At 51.4% G+C, this 21,093-nt stretch overlaps 1 protein-coding gene across 24 annotated transcripts in view; it reads right to left on the reverse strand.

Moving 5' to 3' along the window:
- CADPS2 (calcium dependent secretion activator 2) overlaps positions 1–20,452 on the reverse strand; it is a 452,803-nt gene extending 432,351 nt beyond the window's left edge. For 22 of the 24 annotated variants that reach the window (XR_005369828.1, XM_038557504.1, XM_038557491.1 and 19 more), the window contains exon 1: positions 20,305–20,452. Coding sequence is in view for 23 of the 24 variants with exons in the window: in XM_038557504.1 (XP_038413432.1) it covers positions 20,305–20,325 (21 nt within the window). In the remaining variant the exon portion in view is untranslated. The remainder of the gene's footprint in view (positions 1–20,304) is intronic. The other 2 variants (XM_038557511.1, XM_038557509.1) reach the window with 1 other exon arrangement.
- Between the last annotated feature and the right edge of the window lie 641 nt (positions 20,453–21,093).

The following is a 21,093-nucleotide window of genomic DNA, read 5'->3' on the forward strand; positions in this document are numbered from 1 at the left end:
TCCTCTGTGGCTCCGGAGTCCCCTCGTGACCAGGAGAGGTCGGTGACCACCGGACGGATGGCCGGCTTTCCCCCCTAGCTGCGCGGCTCGCCCTTCCCCACGTTGCTGCATCTGTTCTTACGTTTCACTTGTTTGAACCGGGAGCACCCCACGTCTCCGAGCAGACCGTTCATCTCGTCGGCAACGGCCCCCCAGGGCACAGCTTCCGATGGCCGCTCCACGGCTGGGGAGACGGCCTTGCAGGGCAGGTGCCTGCGCTTGCACCCCAGGAGCACCCCAGGAGCCGCGGAGGCTGCCTCCCAGCCTGGGGGCCCAGCAGTCGTTCCTGTCCCCTCCGGGCGCCACCGTCTAGGTCACATTGCGGGAGGCGGTGCCCCAACCTGACCCCTCACGGGAGGCGATGCCCCGACCCGCAGCGTCACCTTCAAGTCTCCCCTCAGACCTGGGCCAGTGTGCTCCCCGCTCGTGCCTTCAGATCGCACGGCCTTCCGAGCCCCTCCATTGCCTTCACCTCCTCCGCCCCCAGGACACTCCTCCTCACACACCCCTCTCCTGACAGGCTTTCCAGACACCACCGTGGGTCGTGGATGCCACCCGGCCTCACCACCTGCTTCACAGAACGGCCCGACAACGGCTACGAGAACACCTGAAAAGCCAACACTCCCACATCCTTGAGCGAGATCCCTTCACGACCAATATGCAGAGACGTCGGACCTTGGCGCGGCCCAGTGGGACGTCTTCTGAGCACCAAAGGCGGCCCCCAAAGGCGTTGTTCCGGGCGAATTCGGGGCTGGCGAGGACACGGGGAGATGGTGCTTGCACAGACCCCACAGTGTGTGACACGTCACTTGGGACTCCACCCCCGGAACGGGAGTCTAACTACGTGGGCCGCTCCGTGCGGGTGTTGGGACAGACGTTACTTTCCTTCAACGTCTCCTCTGGCTTCCCTGGTGGACCAGAGCGCGGGCCCGTAACGCAGCCCATCCACGAGGTGCAGGTCGCCGGGAAGGCCTCCGGGCCGCAGCAAGCCGTCAGCGTGAAAACCGGAGGTACGTTTTTAAGGGATTAGGTTTTCAGGAAATCAAAGTTATCCAGAGATTTGACTTTGAAGGGCGGGGGTGTGCTTGGTGCCCTGTACTGGGGCCAAGTACGTAAGCCTCAGAACGTGCACACTCGTTACGCCCAGGCTACAAACACCGCGAAATCCACGCCTCGTCCCTCTACGGGACGCTAAACGGGCCACCACGGCCGAAACGCTAATGAGGTTATAGGGTCCACAGAGGAAAGAGTACGCGACTAGTAAGTCATTTGCAAGGGAAAACATTCAGGATATGGTGCCGGGGCGGGGAAAAGCCAAGCTACAGGACAGTTTGTAGCACGGTCCGTGGGAGAGGAGGCGCGGCGACACGCGCACTCTCCGCATCCCACAGCCAGGTCCAGGGCTGCCCGGGTGTCGGGGTCAGAAGCCCTCGGGCCTCCCCCGAACAGCAGGCGCCGGGCATCAAGGCCGACCACCATCTCAGCCGTTGGACGGACGCCACTGCACTTCGTGACCACTCACAAGTCCAAGGCCAGGGGCCGACACTAAGGTCTGCGACTGGAACCGGCCCCCGTGGGCCCGAGCACCTCCCTGCTACCGCCGCTGCACGAGGTCAGCGAACCCTCTCGTCCCTTCAGGCCAGGCCGTGACGCTCGCTAGCATGAGCCAGGCCGGGCCACGCATCCTGCGGTGGACCTCGTGCTCCCGACGTCAGGGCAGTCCGACCGGTTTTAGGGCAGAGCTCTTGTATCGGGGGAAAAACTACAAATCTTCCTTTGCAAGGGGGGGTGGGGGGCGACGCCATCTAGGGGAGCCCACGAGGTCAACGTGGAGGGCCACGGGGGCCCCGAGATCAGAACTCCGACACCACGGCCTACCAGCCGCCCCAAGGCAGGCTGCTTACATTTTCTGAGCAAACACGGAAAGGGAAACGAGATGAGCTCACACGTCTAGCACGCCTGGCCAGCGAAGCTGCGGGCCCCTCTACGCGCGGACGCTAAACCGCGACACGAAGACGTGGGGACCGCCCGCTGGAGGGCCTCTCCCCCGCTGCGCAGGAGGCCGACGTGAGTGACACACCGCGGGCTCGCGTCTCCGCTCATCAGTGGCCTCACCAGTGAAGAAGGCAGGATTTTGAGCAAATACTCTTTTAATGAAGAGTTCAAGTGTTCTTACGGTCACACGCTTGGCTCCTGAGAGAAAATACAGACGTTACAACCCAGTGGAACCAGCAGACTGGCGAGTCGGGGAGCGCGGCCCGAGGGCCTCACACCGTGAAAAGTAGCCTCCGACGTCCTACTGCAAACCGTCTCCTCCCGGACCCCAGCTCCTACACACGCTATTTCAGAAGATACTCGATTCCCCTCACTGCTCCCTTCGCAGGGTGCTCCTAAGACTGCTTAAAATACTCAAATTAACGGGGTTTTGGTTAATTATAAGTTTGCGACATTTTACGTTAAAATTCCCCACGATCCATCTCACAGTGACTAGACATGGAAGGTCCTACACATGACGCAGGAGGTTGGTTAGGTCTGGCTTCTTCATGACACCTGTGGCAACCGGTTCATGCCCACAGGCAAAAACCACGCTCAACAACCACGTTTCTGTTGAAATTCCCTTCCTCGGACAAACTTTCTCTGTCTTCATCAGGGACATCGGAGACGATGGGCCTCGCTCCAGTTAACAGCTGCATCAGCCCCCATGGAAGCCAACGAGGAGACTCGTGAGTCATATAGAAAATTAAAAGAAAAATAGGGCATTATTTTACACATATAACATAAATACGCTCTGTTCTGTTCTTGGATTTTCCTAAGCTAATTTTACATTTCTCTGACACCTAAAGCCAAGAGGCAGGAGGAAACCCTTTACAATAATCTCAAAAGCAGGATTAGAAAATTCATCCAGATAGAACCTTGAGAAATTTTGAGTGCGCTCAGACAGTGGAGCGACTCCAGGAGCTGTCTCACCCGGAACAAAAGCAACCACCGCCCTTTAGAACCCAGCCTCTGTGCATCACAAGCGCACAAAAAGTTAGAATTTCCTTGGATGAAGGGGACACGTGCCGAGAGCCACACTGAATTAACAAGCACGTAGCACAAGACACTTAAAGAGATCGTAACATTTTTGAACCCTCTAAACCAAGTACAAAAAGGGTGTTGCCTCTGTTCTCCTCTAGGATTTTGATGGATTCTTGTCTCACATTTAGATCTTTCATCCATTTTGAGCTTATCTTTGTGTCTGGTGCGAGAGAGTGGTCTAGTTTCATTCTTCTGCACGTGGCTGTCCAATGTTCCCAGCACCATTTATTGAAGAGACTGTCTTTCTTCCAGTGGATAGTCTTTCCTCCTTTATCGAATATTAGTTGACCATAAAGTTCAGGGTCCACTTCTGGGTTCTCTATTCTGTTCCATTGATCTATGTGTCTGTTTTTGTGCCAGTACCACACTGTCTTGATGACCACAGCTTTGTAGTACAACCTGAAATCTGGCTTTGTGATGCCCCCAGATAGGTTTTCTTTTTTAAAATTCTCCTGGCTGGGCACCCCCGATGACACAGCAGTTTAGTGCCACCTGCAGCCCGGGGTCTGATCCGGGAGACCCGGGATCGAGTCCCACGTCGGGCTCCCTGCATGGAGCCTGCTTCTCCCTCTGCCTGTGTCTCTGCCTCTCAGTCTCTCTCTCTCTCTGAATAAATAAATTTTAAAAAAAAATACTTAAAAAATAAAAAATAAAATAAAATAAAATAATAAAATAATAAAAAAATAAGATTAAAATAAAATAAAATAAAATAAAATAAAATAAAATAAAATAAAATAAAATAATTCCCCTGGCTATTCGGGGTCTTTTCTGATTCCACACAAATCTTAAAATAATTTGTTGCAAGTCAATATCCTACATGTTGGCAAATTGAACACCAATACAAAATAAATTTATTAAAAAAAAAAAGAACCCTCTAAACCCAACATTAACAGCACGAGAAAAAAAAAAATGGATCCAGAATGAAAAAAAAAAAAAAAAAGAAACCAGACTTTGAACTTCTCTTTAGCAACTCTGGAAGCCGGAAGGGTGGGCATTAGTATCTTCAAAGTTGAGGGAAGAGGATTTCAACGCAGAGTGTGATGCCCAATTTCTCTATCAAAACAGAATTTCAAACCCACATAAATTCAGAAAATTTGTCACGCTCTTCAAAGGTACATGTAAAAAAAGGTTCAAATGAAATTAGGAAACCGGAGCACGAGATCTTCAACTCACAAGAACTGTGACGGGAGGAGCACGACTCAGCCTGTGGCCCCGACGCCAAGTTCCCGGGAGAGCACAGCAGTGGGGTGGCCGGGGAGGAGGCCAGGACACCAATGCTCCCCGGATCCACGGCCCCACAGGCTCCCTCGCTCCGTGGCTCGGGACTAACAGGCCCCAACAGCCAGGCCGGCTGTTCTTCGGCTCCTCTTCGGGTTTCCCTTTGGTGAGGGACCTGCACAGTCAGGGGGGCATAGAAGCCGGCGGGAGACGGCCCCCAGGCTCGCTGCCTGCTCCTCCTGCAGACCACCCCGTCCGACTGCGACCCAACGCCACTGGCTCCTGGTCAACTCAGGCCGGAGTTCCCGCCTTTGCCCACAGAGGCCAAAGACACTACGGTCTCCCCCCAACCCTGAAGCCTTCCCGTCCCTCACCGGTGCCCTTAAAGCTGCCGGGGCCTCATCGTGAGCTGCCCCTCCGTGCGACAGCGCTTTCTGACGGGCCCTAACACATGAGCCGCCCCCTCTTTAGAAAAACATCCCCCTTTTGCTACACAGAAGTGAAATCTATCACCAGGTTAGATAATTTGCTCATATTTTCAAAAACCTAACATCCTAACTGGAATAATAAGATGAAGGGAAATAACATGTATTTCAGATGTAAGCGCTTGGGCACGGCTGGTCCACGGGGAAAGAGACTAGAGACGCACGCACCCACATACGCAGGGTGCAAGTCTGAGTAAGCTGAGTGGAGCAGCACGTGACCCAAAGGCCAGCGCTATTTCTTTTTGGGGTTTTGAAGGGCTTGGTAGTTCACTTATCATACAATCCAGGAGAACGGGACAATTCAAAATAAAAGTGGACACGAGCATCCTGTGTCCGTAACACAAGTATCACGAGCACCACTGCTGTTGGTGACACTGCAACACGGTGAGCAATTCTCAGGAAAGCTCCTAAAAAAGAAATAAAGTGGAATCTTTCCCCAAATTTACCCAGAGGTTGTATTTCTGGGAAGATCGTCCATATTAAACCCACACACGAGACACTCTGTATTATATAAAGAGCTCTCCTCGAGGCTCAAATAACTAGACGGGCTTTTCCTGCATAATATTCAATAGGACACCCCCATGCTGTGTCTTTCACCCTACAGAGCATCGTGCATCTCAGGTTTTCTAGAATCCTCGGGCCCTACCCACTAACACCAATAGTGATCCCCAATCGTGGAGAAAATCAACGTATCTCACAGATATTTAAAAACGTGTGCTGGGGTTTTATCATCCCCGCGGAGAACCGCTGGTTTATAGTGTGCGCCAACTTAAGGCGGCAATGAAGGGGGACAGAGAAGAGAACCAAGAACTCCAAGGAAAGTTTCTAAGACCCGCAACCAACGGCCACTAGCTGGCTTTGCGGCGTGAGACGGTCGCGACAGCAGCTCGCCTCACTCGGTAGCTCTCGGTTTCCAGAGTCAACCGCTCCGAGCACGAGGGTCTCCGGATGCTCGAAGATACAGGGAGCCTTGGCGGGGCACCGTCCTCACGGAACGGGCCAGAGGCAGGGGCTGCGGCAACGGATGTGCATCCCGGTTCCTGAGATCCCTGCGGGGTTTCCCTCGTGGCCACAAGAGGCCTCCTGCCTCCCACGGCAGGACAGGAACACAGGTGGCTTCTGCTATGGGACTGACGCAGCTAGACCACGACAGCACAGACCTGCCCTGACAGGGGAAACCCAAGCGACTTGGAAAATCAGCACCAACAGGACGAGGTCACTGCTCGGTCTCGAGATCCGAGAAGTGGGGTGGCCGTCCCTCTGCACGGCGCCACTCCGCGACCCTCAGCCAGCGGCATCAGCCCCGGCCAGGTGGCTGCGCAGGTGCAGCCCGGCAGGTGTGCCGGCCGCGGGAGGGAGGAAGAGACTCCGGTGGGCCAAGGGAGAGGGGGCGGGAGAGGATGGCAAGCTGACCCCCCACGAGCGAGGGCTCCCACGGGACGTCGCGGCCTGGGCCGAGACCAGGAGTCAGACGCCTCATGGGCCACCCCGGGGCCCTGGCGTGGTACTCTAAGTTACTGGAGACGCCTCTGCAAGGACAACACCCAGCTCTGCACGTGCCCCCACGTGAAAGGATCCTCCTATCCCAGAGGTACACAGATGTCCCCATCACAGGAGGGGGGAAACGTGGAGTCCGGGAGCCTACACAAGAAAACCCTTTACTACGTTACTACCCTGCCCGGCCCAAATCCTGTCTAGAATTCCATAATAATGGAAGCTCCCCAGGCTCAGTTCTTTGTCCTGTCAGTTCCTCAGATTTATGGTCTTTGCCTAAAAATAGAAAACCTGCCCTATTTATGTCCCTATCATTGGGCCTATGTGTGCAGCCAATAAAGCTTTCTTCCTCTTGTTGGTCTGCCTCATGTAAATTTAACTCTCAGTCCAGCTAGAAGACGTCAAAGGTAGAGAAGACTTTCTCTTCCCCTTCACAGAGAGTGGCCCATATGTTTGCACGCATCATCGCTTCCATCCACACCCCACTAGTCGGAAATCCGTCTTGGCTCCAGGTCACCGCATGAGGAGCTGGAACACATATCCGATTCCGACTGTTCCCCAGCCATCAAAACGACTCGGGGCCACCGTCTGCACGCCACACCCTTGCTCTTATAGTGGCAAGACTCCCTTCCTGCCTTCGTCCGTGGAACCTCAAGTCTGGAGCTGGTCTTCCAGGGTTGTGTGAAAAACAAAGACACTGCCTGTGTCATCCCCATGAGGACTGATGGTGCCATGGACGTGCTCCTGCTCTCACGGGGGAGAAATGAAGTTGGTGTCCTCCAGGGCTATCGTCTCGACCCACATTCTCTGGACGACCATGCGCAGTCCTGTGGATAGCAAAAGGGGGGCGGCAAGAAGCGTCTTCACCCAGACAGCCACGTGCCTAAAAAATTCTACCGCCTGCAAGACGGTAATAACATATCGGAGGCAACTAGCAGAAACCAGCAATGGTAAAGAACCATATTCCAAGTAGAAGAAAAAGAGCCAGATGCTGGTAGGAGCTGACTCTCCCTGCCATGTGCTCTACAGGAGGGAAGGGTAAAGCCTAGAAAGAATCAATGAGAGAAAGTGCTGCGGGTATTTCAATTTATGAAGTTTTTTCCAAAAGAACTAAAAAATGAAGAGTTCAAAGGGCTCCTTCCGGGAAGCTGGCTGCAAGTGGGAAGCATGGACAGACTAACCCTAAGTTCTGCAAGGTTTCTACTGAACTACGTACGTAAACCTGAATGGCTTGGTTTGAGCACATTAGACTCTCCAAGCAGCACTACTTTACCGTGCTGATCATTTAAGTTCACAAACACATCATGACGTGGAGTAAATACCTCCCATACCGCACACCAGCTCTTAGGCGACCACCCTATTCAAACCCAGAACCATCGCCATACGCCACAGTCCTCCTACCTGGTCTTCCCACTTTGACTCTTGCCCCACGGCCTGTTCTCGAGGCCAGAGAACTTTCGCCGTGTACATTAAATTGCACATAAATGGTGGCCCCTTGGGTTAGGCAGTGCAGGATTCTCAGGTCAAAGATCCTTTTAGATTTTTAATCCGGTCACTTCCTGTACCTGCCCAAAACTCAACGGCTCCCAAACTTCAGTTCTGAACATCCTAACATGACCTACAGAACGTACGTGAGCCTGCCGTCTACCATCTCAGAGTCGTCCCTTCTCTACTTTCCCTTTCTCGTCCCACTCTAGCCCCCTACCCCTCTGCTGTCCTCAGACGGTTTTACTGCCCCTCACAGCCCTCCGCCTTGCTGTCCGTGCCCTCTGCGTGTTCTTTCTCCTCACTGTTCAACCCCATTTTCAAGTGGTTCAAAGACTTCTGCTTAAGTCAACCAGTCCCTGCTCCTCAGGGAGCCTTCCTCTGACCTCCCACCTGAATCAGCGATGCGTGCCAACCCCCTTCCACGGCCCCTCGACACTTACACATACACTTGCTGATATGCCATCTCTACTACAAGTTTCACCAGGGCAGTTAGGTCCACACCTACGCCCCCAGTGCCTAAAGCAGAGCCTAGAATATAATACCTGTTGAAACACCGCCCCTGTTCGCTGCCTACATCAATGTTAACAGGCTCCATAGAACATTTTTCTAAATGAAAATGAGAACATAGAAAAAAACCCTTTGATGACCTACTCCACGCCAGGCACCGCACTAGGTGCATTTCAGGAGTTTTATAGGGTCTTCACAGCATCTTGGAGGATCCATCCTTTCACACGTCAGAGAGCAGTTTAGAGAAGACAAAGGCAGAGCCCTGCTCCTCTGGGGGCTTTCCATAAAGAAGAGTGGAAGTTGGAAAGGCCAAAAGGGAGGGGACGACACAGGAGGGGAGACAGATTACCAATAAGCTAAGAATACCAAGAACGGCCTTCCTTCCCCCTTGTATGCATGCCAGCACTCACACAAAATCTTTGTTTTATACACAATTAACTTCTAAACTCAGTAAAAATGCCAATCAACATCAAAGATCTGCTCTCCGTAGCATACGTCGCGTAGGGCTCCACTGCACATTTGAAAGCTATGCTCATCAATAACTTCTATCTCCCTTTCATAAAGCACAATACATACGCATGCACACGTATAGAGCTGTATTTATATCGTCCTTGTACACGGCAGTCTACAAAGAGCAGCACTGAGGCTTAGTCCGGGGTAGGAGAGCCACCATGTAGAACCCAAGCTGTTCGTCAGAGAACGTAAGAAAGCCTGAATTCAGCATATAAAATACAGCTTGGAAATAACATGAAAACTGCGTCATGACATTAAACCTAAAAGAAGTTGGCGGGGTCACCTCCGTATCGCCGAATCCAGGTAACCTTTCCAATCCCCGTGTTACTTGACCTTCCATAGCACTTGACCTTGTCTTCTACGTCATCCTATTAAACAGATCCTCTCTTCTACAGTGACTGCCCCTCCTCCATTTCCTTTACCAGCTCAACCTTGTCTCCTGCTTAAATCCTCAAGTTTGAAGACCAAGGCATCACAACCGTTTTTGCTGGACTTGCTTTCCTACCACGTCATCCAAGCCCATGCCTTCAATTACAGTCCATGTGACGATGGATAGTACAATCCATTCTCAAATCTACCTCTTGTACCCAAATTGCTCCTGAGCTCCAAACAGTTGTCCTTTTGATCTCGACTCATCCGAAGGACCACAAATTCAACATCTCACGTGTTAGATCTCAGCTTCCTTATGGCAGGATTTGTACTGGGTTCAACTGTATTTTATCCGCAACAGCACTTCTTAAGTATTCGTAAGGATAAAAAAAGGAAATAAAGTCCAAAGGCTAGGATTCTAGGACGTAGTGAGCAAACTACAGGAATTCTTATGATATTGTGCGCTTGGACCACAATTATGAAAAATTACATTTTGGCCTCCCTCGGTCATTTCAGGTGCATTGTTTGATCATGGAAAGCACACGGCCCTCTAGTTGAAGCAGGGATGAAAGAACAAGGACATGCATTCAAGCCCCCTACTTCCCACTGCTCAAGAATACGTGAAGTCCTTCCGGTCAGGAAGACCAGAGCTTCAAAAACGTAATCAGTAGTTGTCTTGTTATAGTTCAGAATGGCTCCTGAGGATACGCAGCATTCTGTAAGCCTTTTTGGCTAAAGCAGTGTTTTGAGTTTTAAATATTTTTCTAGAGAACTAAATTAAAATAAGATTCTCATCTCCTTAAATAAAATTTGGAATATATTTCCCTAAATTTGTGAAAGTAATAAAAATACGGGTTTCACAGCAGAATTTAATTTTCCCATCTTCCAATATTCATGCAGATACGTAAGAGTATCTTTAAAGGAAACACTGCAGACTGAATATAAAACTGAAATCCATTCAGATGAACGTCTACTAACTTCATAATCCATGAAGAAAGCTAGAGACCTAGCTTAACACACACATACGCTCTGCCCAGTGAATCCAAGTAACAGGCACAACCACAAGGAAGGCCTAAGATCTATGTCCTGCCACTCTCCCCGTCCCTGACTCCAGCATAGGAGAGAGGTGAAATGCATACAATAAAGATAAAACAAAAGGAAAGGAAACGGAAAACACAGAACAAGAGGGAAAAGGAGATGGTTACACTAGCAATGACCGTTTCAAGCTCTTATAAAAGCAAAGACTAGGCCAAAATTGTTGCATTGATTTTCCTCAATACACAAAAACCTCAAAATGCGTGCATGCATCCACGCACGTGCACGTTTAGAGGCACATACAGGTGAGCGAGAGCATGTGTGTTGGAGATATCAGCACCTGATAGAGCAATTTCAACTTTAAAGTTGAACAAAAACTCCTTGCCCAATACCACACTAAATGAATCAAAATCAGTGAAAAGGAACTCCCTTTAAGTATATACTTACCTTCACACTCAGGAATTTGGTATCAAAACTTATGAATTAAATACTTCTAGAAATAATCGTAGAATGATAGTAGGGTAACAGTCACTATAAAGATGACAAGACAGGAATGATCACTCACACTTATTAGATGCATAAAAAAAAATCCTAAAGTCAGAAAATCTGCACAGGACTTGTGATATGAAATACTACTTGAGGGACTAGGGTGGCTGCATTAGCTGCATGTCAGACTCCCTTGTGGCCCAGGTCATGATCTCGGGTCATGGAATCAAGCCCCGCATGCAGCTCTCAGAGATTCTCTTGAGAATCTCTGCTTGAGATTCTTTCCCTCTGCTCCTCCCCCCTGACTCATACTTTAAAAATTCTTAAAAATTGGGATTCCCTGGGTGGCGCAGCGGTTTGGCGCCTGCCTTTGGCCCAGGGCGCGATCCTGGAGACCCGGGATCGAATCCCACGTCGGGCTCCCTGCATGGAGCCTGCTTCTCCCTCTGCCTGTGTCTCTGCCTCTCTGTCTCTCTCTGTGTGACTATCATGAATAAATAAATAAATAAAATCTTTAAAATAAATAAATAAATAAAAATAAAAATTCTTAAAAATTAATCACATACTACAAAGAAATAGTTCAGTGAACCACAGTGTCAACGTAAAATTAGAAATTATTAAAGAGAAAACAAAACTTCAACACTAGAAATTTCTAAGTATTCTAGTTGTGTTAATACTGGTTCAAAAGGAAAACAGCAAAAGTTTCATATTATTATAGAATTGATGCCAAACTGTATCTAGAGGTAACTTCATAGCTCCATATACTTTCATTTTATTATGAAGCAGAAAATAAAAGAATCCTAATTAAGCTGCCAGATGAAAGAACCACCTTTATCTCTCCCAACTCCGCTCCCCCCACCTCAAATAAAAATCTTAGGGAAACAGCAACTATAAAAAGATTTATGAAGTTACATCTAAAAAGCAAGAGTATCTGGGTGGTCTAATGAATTCTTTAAAGATTATTTATTCGTTTGAGAGAGAGCTTGAGCATGAGCGGGAGAGCAAGCGAGAGTACATGAGGGGGAGAAGCAGAGTCCCCCCCACCCCAGCAGGGAGCCCAACTGCAGGCCGACCCCAGGGCCCCAGGACCATGACCTGAACTGAAGGCAGACACTGAACCTACTGAGCCACCACGGCGCCTCTCGAATGCAGTTTTTTAAGGGACAGATAAAACCTGAAGACTGAAAACCCATAGAGAAAACAAAAGAGGTATGTCCAACTATGTTAATATAGCTGAAAACCCAGAAATGGCCAATTCTCTGAAGTCATGATTATCATACTTGAATGTGGAATAAGGAGAACATCAAATAGGATCAAAGAAGAAAAATCTAAAATAGATTCTGGGTATAGTTAATTTCACGAGTGAATTGTCTGCTGTCAAACAAGTATCTATTTTACATCCTTGAGCAAAGTCTATACATTCCTCACTTAATACTATTCCTTAAAATCAAGCATGTGATGGACCTTTCGGAACACAGGCAAAAAATAAAGCAATAAAAGTCTAGGGAACCAGAAATCAGAAGTGTTTTAAAAACCACGATGGGGGAGCAATCACCCTAGAAATGTAAATATGATTTAACAATATGAAACTAGGTCGCACCAGTGAGATTAGGTTGGGCAACGACCTCAATTGACGTGACAAGGAATTTGGTGACGTTCAAAGTCCATTCCTGATGTCTTTATCCTAATGTAACAGAGTAACAAAGAATACCCTAAAACACTAATATTTCACTAGCACAATACCAAAGGCATTCCTCGGTAGAGCCTGGATCAACAAAAGCACGGCCAAAAATACATGCTCCTGAGCACTCTTACCAGTGACCTCAAGCAGAAAGGGTGGAGCTCCGGTCAGGACAAGTCCCTACTATCCGAGGATCCACCCGCCCACGCAGATGACCTAGAAGGATTGGGGTAATCATGACCCAAATAATCAGTAAAGTAACATCATCAGTTAACACGAAGTTAGCTGAGCATTGACCAACAGAACAAGAGAAGCCAGAGTTTTTAAAAAATGTTAAAATTCTTAAAAATAACCTTGGTCATCAACCTCAGCCTACATAAATGAAACCTATAAAACATCACAAAGACATAAGAGGCTTCAATGAGTGATGCTGATGTTGCGAGAAGACTGAATTTCGTAAAACAGTTGCCAACAGGCTTAACTGACCGAAAAAAAAAAAAAAAAGATAACACGCAACCCAAAGCGTATGTATCATAGGCACTGAACTGAGCACTTGATATATATCATTTAATTACAACAAAAATCTCCGCGGGCATTATCCCCATTTTACAAATGAAAAAGCCAGGACCGAGAGACCCAGAGAAAGGAGATGCCTTACTCATCCGACGCACGGATACTACTGAAGAATGGAGCCCAGGCCCCCCCCAACCCCCGAAGACCTGGACTTCCTCGCTGCTGCTGTACTGATGCAATTTTATTTAAAAGAAGGGGGGACAGGGGATCCCTGGGTGGCTCAGCGGTTTAGCGCCTGCCTTTGGCCCAGGGCACGATCCTGGAGTCCCGGGATCGAGTCCCATGTCGGTCTCCAGGCATGGAGCCTGCTTCTCCCTCCTCCTGTGTCTTTGCCTCTCTCTCTCTCTCATGTCTATCATAAATAAATAAATAAATCTTTAAAAAGAAAAAAAGAAAAAAAAAAGAAGGGGGAACAGGATGGAAAGAATGTGACAGATGGGAACTAACCCCATCAGGTTATTAAAATAAAGGATTATCCAGAACCAAATGTATGTAGTACTAGCAACAGGAAAAACTACCCCAAATGAATGAGAACATATAAAGTCCTTCTCCGATTGACTTATTTCACTCAGCATAATACAAACAAACAAACAAAAAAAAAAAAAAACAGGAAAAACTAGATCAATTAGAGGAGCCAACCTAGAGAAAGATGTAAAGGAAAACATGCACAATCCGTAAGTCACTAAACACCAGCCTGTGAGGGTATTTCTCCTTGTTTTATCTTTTACTGTCTTTCCAAAACATCGGATGGTGTTAGGTAGAGGTTCAGTAAATATTTGACCAATGAGGTAATGAAGGAAATGGTATGAACTTGCCTTACAGCTCAGTAACGGAAGCAGAATATTATCAGGAATCGGGGCTGCAAGAATCACTTAGCTGTTCGGGGGAATAAGTCAACTCCGTCCTTCAAACAGTTCTCCATGGGAGAGAACAAATGTCAAAAAAATCAAAGTATATCTAAAGGCAGTAAGACTCAAGAAACCCTCCACAAAGGAACGCTTTCCTCAACACCTTGATAAAGAGTTCACCTTGGTGAAACCCGTAGGTCAATAGAAAAACGGGAAAAGGATGTTAGACCGTACAGACACCCACCCTCACTACCCACGAGGAGCAAGTCGACCATCGTCCCATCTACCGGACTGGAAAGATCACCTTCGAGTTGTTCATACCTTTGCCCCAGTAACATTTTCATTGCAAAAACTCATCACTAACTTGAAGACTAGAAGATGAAAATATTCAAACCATGGTGCTTACAAAGCGACGTGATAAAGTTTCAAAAAAGCAGACCATCCATGACGCTCCACAAACAGACTCCAAAATGCAAACCAACAACCCACTGATGCTATTTTTTTTTTTAATTTATTGAAGTGTAGTTGATACCCAGTGTTAGCTTCAGGTGTACAGCACTGACCTGACACAATCTGGAATAGGTTTTCCGTACTAACTAATGCTAAAATTTTGCAAAAAAAAAAAAAAAAAAAAAAAGACTGCACGCAAAAATAACACATTTAAAGCTGTTTAAACAGGAAATCTGGGCAGCTCGGGTGGCTCAGCGGTTTAGCACCTGCCTTTAGCCCAGGGTGTGATCCTGGAGACCCGGAATCAAGTCCCCCATCGGGCTCCCTGCATGGAGCCTGCTCCTCCCTCTGCCTGTGTCTCTGCCTCTCTCTCTGTGTGTCTCCATGAATAAATAAATAAAATCTTAAAAAAAAAATAAACAGGAAATCCAAGTCCATCACTTGGAAGACAATCCGTTACGGATGCCTCCTAAGGTTTACTTTCTGAAGGACCCGTGCGCACTCCCAGCACAGACACAGGAAACAGTCCTCCCACTAAGGATCTTGAAAGACCTTGGTGAAATTACTCCTCAGTCAGGCATTTCTCGCTGTCAACTCCTACTTAGATTCCACTATACTTCCCAGTTTATTTTGGGATGGAAGGCAACACTCACGCTTACCCTGAGCCTCCTAGATTTTCCGTTCCTAATGCTGTCATCTGTGGTTTTAGAGGGAATCACGCAATCGCAAATGCAAGGCAGTCGCCTCTAGCACGTTACCTAATTAAAGACCCTCTGCAAGGTACTGGCCTCCCGTTGCACTGATTCAATGAACTCTAGGTTATTATTTGGATGCGTTTGTTCCACGCTCAGAGCATCCCGGTCGCCTTCACCTTAATATGAAATATACTGACTTAATTACTCAGTGATCTCACTCCTTACGAGGAACACTTCCACCTTGCCCAGGTTCGCATAAGCCCGGTCGCCAGCAGCTTTAAACACCAAGCGGCAGCCCTCGAGCTGGGCTGCACACCGGCATCACCCGGGAAGCTGCAAGAGCACAGCCTCGGAGATTTCATTAGTCAGGAGTGCAACCTGGATGACGGGATTCCGAAGAGCTCTCCGGGTAATTCTAATATTCAGCTAAAGATACAAAGCACCGGTTTTTGGTCTTTTTGGGTTGTTTTGTTTTTAAAGAAAGGCAATCCCACCAAAACCCTTAGCTGAGTTTGAAACAAAGGGAACAAAACAGTCCTAAGATGAGGTGTTACCAATTTAGGACAATAGTTTCATAATTTGATTCCTAAATATTCTCACCTCTGGGACGGTGTCCTTTGTTCCAATGATACATCCGCTATTTACAGTCATTAAATCTTTCATAGCCTAAAAATCGAAACAGCAGAGACACATGACTGTGTGACCCACCACTTACTCCCCAAAGATCCACATCAGTTTGAAATGCATTATAAAAATCGCGATCACTCAAAAGAGGCTGGCCTCACTACCAAATGATAACTGTGGGATTTTCCACTCAGAATTCCCATCCTTCACAACCTGGCATTTGGCTTTCCTTTTAAGTTCTTTAATAACCTTATAAACTGTGCTATTTATCTTGTGAGTGTACAAAGAGTGTGATTTCTATTTAGAAAAAAAAAAAGACTAAAGAGGGAAAATAATACTGTTATTTTATGGCACTCGATAAGCAGTCGTCGTGTATCACAATTACAGCTGATTTCGTTTTGGGGAGCGGCGAACGCCGGTATCACTTAACATGTCTGAGTTCTCATTAGCACAACTCATCTCCCTAAATTACGTGCTGTGGTCCCAGATACCCAGCGGAGGGTTGGAGGAGCCGAAGCAACACCGACTCCCCGAGATACCGCCAAGGTCCGGTCCGAGGTCGCTTCCACCCACTTTCCACCCCACCGCACCCCTGCTAGTAGAGGCCGACAGGACCCATCCCTCCGCATCTGCACCACATGCACCGAAGCCCGAGGAGCACACGGGGCGGCCCCTCATAACTCCCAAAGGTCTGGCTTTTGTAAGACTCTCACGTCTTCGGGGGGCTCAGCGGTTTGGCGCCTGCCTTTGGCCCAGGGCGTGATCCTGGAGTCCCGGGATCGAGTCCCGCGTCGGGCTCCCGGCATGGGGCCTGCTTCTCCCTCTGCCTATGTCTCTGCCTCTCTCTCTCTATCATAAATAAATAAAAATAAATCTTAAAAAAAAAAAAAAAAGTAAGCCCCTCCCGTCTGCTGAAACCCGCGGACAAGAAAGCAAGGTGTGCCGCTGGGCTCCGGGCTTGGTGGTGGCTCTGACGACGCTGCCCTCGGCAGTCGTGGGCTCTGCCCCAGCAGGCCTTACCGTTTTTACGGCTTTCCCTGCGGGGTGGGGATCCGGGAGGTCTCAGAAGGCACACCTGGGTGGCTCCGTCGGTCTAACGCCGGACTTGCTCTGGGCTCAGGTCATCATTCCGGGGTCGTGAGACGGAGCCCCACGTCAGGCGCCAAAGTCCGCGGGGTTCTGCTCTCCCTCTGCCCCTCCCACCGATTTCACGGTATTATTTGCTTATACTTCTCAAACTTACGAGAGACGGAAAATATGCAAAGTGGGGGGAATAATTATTCCACATGAAGGTTTAATAAGTCCTCATTTGGTGTGATCACAGTGGCCCTGCACGTAAACATGCACAGAACAGGAGGATTCACGCTCAAAGCCACTGGGTACCAAGCTTTAATTCCTGCTCATTTCTAAAGAGTCGGCTCCTTCAACAGCTGACTTGACTAAATTAAACGAGAACCAAAGCCGTGCAACCACTCACTACAGACCCCGCCGAACTACAGCGCTGTAGGTCCTAAACGTCTAGAAAGCGGCTCCAAGCGGAGGCCTGCGGCCTAACCCCTGCCCACAGGGGCACGCACGGGCCCTGTGCGGCGGCATCGGCGTGGCCGTCAGGCTCTTCCTACCCTCTGAGCACCCTGCACACCACCTATTTTTTCCTCCAGGGTCTCCAGGTTCTCCAACGGCTCAGCAAATCGCCTTTCGATGAAATGGGTTTGCTCATGTGTCACCGCCTTGTCGTTGCCACACTGACCCAGCCGCAACCAGAGCCAGGGCTCGCTGCTGCGGCATCCTGACGGCGCACACGCAACCGCGGTGCGGGAGCATCAGCCTGGGGCACTGCACCATGCAAGTACCTCGCCGTCGGCCGTTGCACCGTATTTGTGTCACTTGTGAAACCCTGGCTGTGGCCACTCAGGTGCTGTGACCACCGTGTGCACAGCTTTTCTCCAGGTCCACCCTCACCTCCCGATTTCCTGCCAAGCCGTCAGGAGTCACAGGTCCCACTGGCACACGCTGGCCACTGCCATTCCTGGAATTGAAGTTTTCCAGCCAAAAGCAAAAGAAAGGTATGTTTTAGTCAAATGAAGTGAATGCTACTAAGCTTTCTCAGGTACCTCATTGATAAAAAGAAAAAAAAAAAAAAAAAAAAACCAAACTAGTCTCCTCGGCTTTGCAGCCAAGAAAGAAAACAAAAACGCCCGCACTGTGGCTCGGCTCTAGTTGCCTGAAGCTCACCCACACCTAACGGAGAGCTGGACGGACGCCGTGGGGCCCCTGTGTCGTTTCTAAGACGAAGACCCTTTGAGATCAATTCTGGGGGGGTTTCTAAATGCTCCGTTTCGAGGAGGAAGCAGCAATATGCATCTCAGATGCTTACGCCATTAAATCCTTTTACTCACTGTCTGACTACTTGAAGATACAGAATAAAAATACACAGTGGATTAGTGATTTTTGCAATTATGCTGTTATCTTTATAAAACCCAACTGTGTAATTCAAGACTTAAGGCTTTTGGCATTAATTGACTTGTACATCAGATTCACAAGAATATAAATTCCCACTTCTCTCTGTCCTAGGAGAAAACCTACTGCCAAGAAATGCTCCAGCTCCCTTTAGAAAGCAGCATGTTTAGAAAAAAAAAAAAACCGTGGAGCCCTCTGAATAAGGGAAATACGTACTTAGGCTGTTATGTGGCCGCCTCCTCAATAAAAATCCACAGAATTAAATCTGACCATACGCAGTGCCCTCGAGCTTTACAGAATGGAAGTCGCCGAGCATCCCAACCGTTTTGCAGAGGCCAGAAGCAGGGTGTTTTGTTTGGATTTCGGTTATAACCTAACGTCACAGCAGTAGCTTCCTTAGTATTATGAATTACCTGCTTGAAAGTTTAAACAGGAGCTGGAGAAACTTTTCATTTAAATAGGAGTCAGATCTGCAGCTACGAACAGGCACAGGTCTCCGTGACAGAATGCGACACGTGAGCACAGCATAGATCGGCTGCCAGTGACAAAAGCTAAATCGTCCAGAGGGAAACAGCCTTAGCTTCACCGTACATTTTTATGCTTTAATACACTGAAAATAAGCCTAAATGGCCCACGCATGATCAACGTGGTGCCCGGGATGGCCGTCAGACGCTCTATACAGCACCACGTGGAACAGGTCAAAACTTGCACTTACTTTAAGGTCGACTATTGAAAGCTGCTCGGCCTCGGGAGTGGAGCAGCAACAGGTGACGGCGCTGCAAGCGAGGAGGAGGAGGAGGCTCTGTACCCACCCAGGAGCGGGGTGGTGGGCGCACAAGAACCCCACGGGGCATGCGCAACGGGGACCCGACTGTGCCAACCGGTTTGTGACTAGGAAATGGGTGCGTGGATCACCCACAGTGCTGGGGCCTGGAAGGACGGACAGCTGGAGAGGATCCTCCCCTTGTACCCCGAGTGAAGGCTGCACACCGCTTCCTAGCTTGGGTGTTTCTAAAGCCCGATAAGTGAGGGGGGGGGGGTGGCAAGAAGACTGCCTTTGCCAGAAGCCGCAGGGGCGTTTCAGAGGGGATCCCGAGGCCCCTGAGTGTTTGAGGAAGGCCTCACCTGCTTGTGAAAATAAATAGTTGCGCGTCTAGAGAGGCCTGGAGCAAATCACACCTGCCCCGGGCCTCCACACGGGGGCCAACTGAGGACACCCTTAGATTCCTGGGGCACCTTTAGGACCTTTAGGCTCTGCATTCTCTTGGATTCCCTGGACACGTTTAATTTGGAACATTTTCCCAAGTGGGGCGGCCTGGGTCATGGCCTTCATCTCTGCAGGACCTTAGGCCCCCTGGGATCTTGTTTTAAAACTGCAGTGGGAAGACCTGCACCTGAAGCCCCTGCCTCTGCGGGACACAAACAAGCACAAACAAAAGCCCGATCCTTAAAGGCTTCCCACCACCCTTTTGTTTTCCATCCAGGCGCCTGGGCTGGGCCTGCAGGGCCGGGATCGGGCGGGATCCGCCTCCCACAGCAACTTCTGGGGCTCCGGGTGCAGTCCCGGCCTCGCGCCCTGCACCCAAGCGAACTTTTTTTTTTTCTTTTTTAATTCACGGAGGAGAATTCCGACCCCTGCGCCCCAGCGAGGACCGGCCTAGCCACGGGGCCGGCAGGTCCCAGCAGTTCCGCCCAAGTCCGCGGCCGGTGGACCCTGGGCTAGGCCGGCTGCGGGGCGCTGCTGGAGGCCACCGGGCCGCGTCCTAGCCCGGCGGGGGGGGGGCCCGAGGGGGGGGGGGCCGTGGGGGGGGGGGGAGGGAGGGGGGAGGGAGGGGAAGGGGGGAGGAGCCTGCGGGGCGAGGGGGAGCCACGGGGGGGAGCCACGGGGGGTGCGCGGGCGGAGGGGGGCCCGCGGGGACAAGGGAGCCCGGGGGGCGCCCACCGAGGGGACGGGAGCCCCGCGCCTGCACCGCGCTCCCCGCCGACTCCGGGACCTCGAGCGTCCGCGCGGAGCAGGTGGGCAGGCGCCGGCGGCCCGGGGTCGGGAGGGGGAGGGGGAGGGGCCGCCTCCCTGGGGTGGGGGTGCCCCGGGGGGGTGGAGGGTCTCCCGGGGGGGTCTCCCTGGGGTGGGGGTGCCCCGGGGGGTCTCCCGGGCGGTCTCCGGGGTGGAGGGTGTCTCCCGGGGCTGGGGTCTCCGGGGTCCCGGGGTCTGCGGGCGGGGCCGGGGCCGGGTCCGGGTCCGGGTCGCCGCGCGCACGCACCTTCTGCTGCCTGCGGGCCATGTCCGTGGGCTGCTTGGCGTTGAAGGGGTGCGCGATGCAGCGCACGACCAGGACGTAGAGCTGCAGGCGGACCCCGCGCTCCCGCTCCCGCTCCCGCTCCCGCTCCCGCTCCTCGTCCCGCCGCGCGTCGGGCTGCGGGCGGCCGTCGCCGGGCCTGGGGGGGCTCCCGCTCCCGCTCCCGCTCCCGGCCCCCCCGGCCCCGCCGGCCCCGCCGCCCCCGCCCGCGCCCCCGTCCCGCGCCCGCCCGCCCTCGGCCCCCGCCGCCCGCGGCCCCTCGCGCCGCTCGGCCTCCGGGGCCCCGTCCGAGTCCTCGTCGCTGGAGGACGGGTCCAGCATGGTGCCCGCCGCCGCCCGCCGCCGCCGAGGAGCCGCCGCTTCCCGGACACGTCGAGGCGGAGCCGCGGGGGCGGGGGCGGGGGGCGGAGCCGGCGGGGGGCGGGGCGGGGCGGGCGGACTCGGACCCGCCCCGGACCTCGACCCCGCGGCCCCGCCCGCCCCGACCTGCGGCGCCACAACAAGCGACACGTGGGGCCCGCGGGGGGCGGACGCCCGGGGCCAGTGCGCGTGCGCGTGCCCGGCCCCGGCCCCGGCCCCTGCCCCTGCCCCTGCTCCGGCCCCGAGCGGTCTGCAAAGGGGGGCGGGGGCCTGGGGGATACGGGAGGCCGGGGGTGCAGGGGCCTGGGGGGGCGGGGCGGGGGCGGGGCCCGGGGAGCGGCGGCCCGACCGCCCTGAGCCCCGCCCCCTCCCCGCCCCTCCCCCGCCCCCTCC

This window comes from Canis lupus, chromosome 14 (assembly GCF_011100685.1).
Source record: "Canis lupus familiaris isolate Mischka breed German Shepherd chromosome 14, alternate assembly UU_Cfam_GSD_1.0, whole genome shotgun sequence".
NCBI lineage: Eukaryota > Metazoa > Chordata > Mammalia > Carnivora > Canidae > Canis > Canis lupus.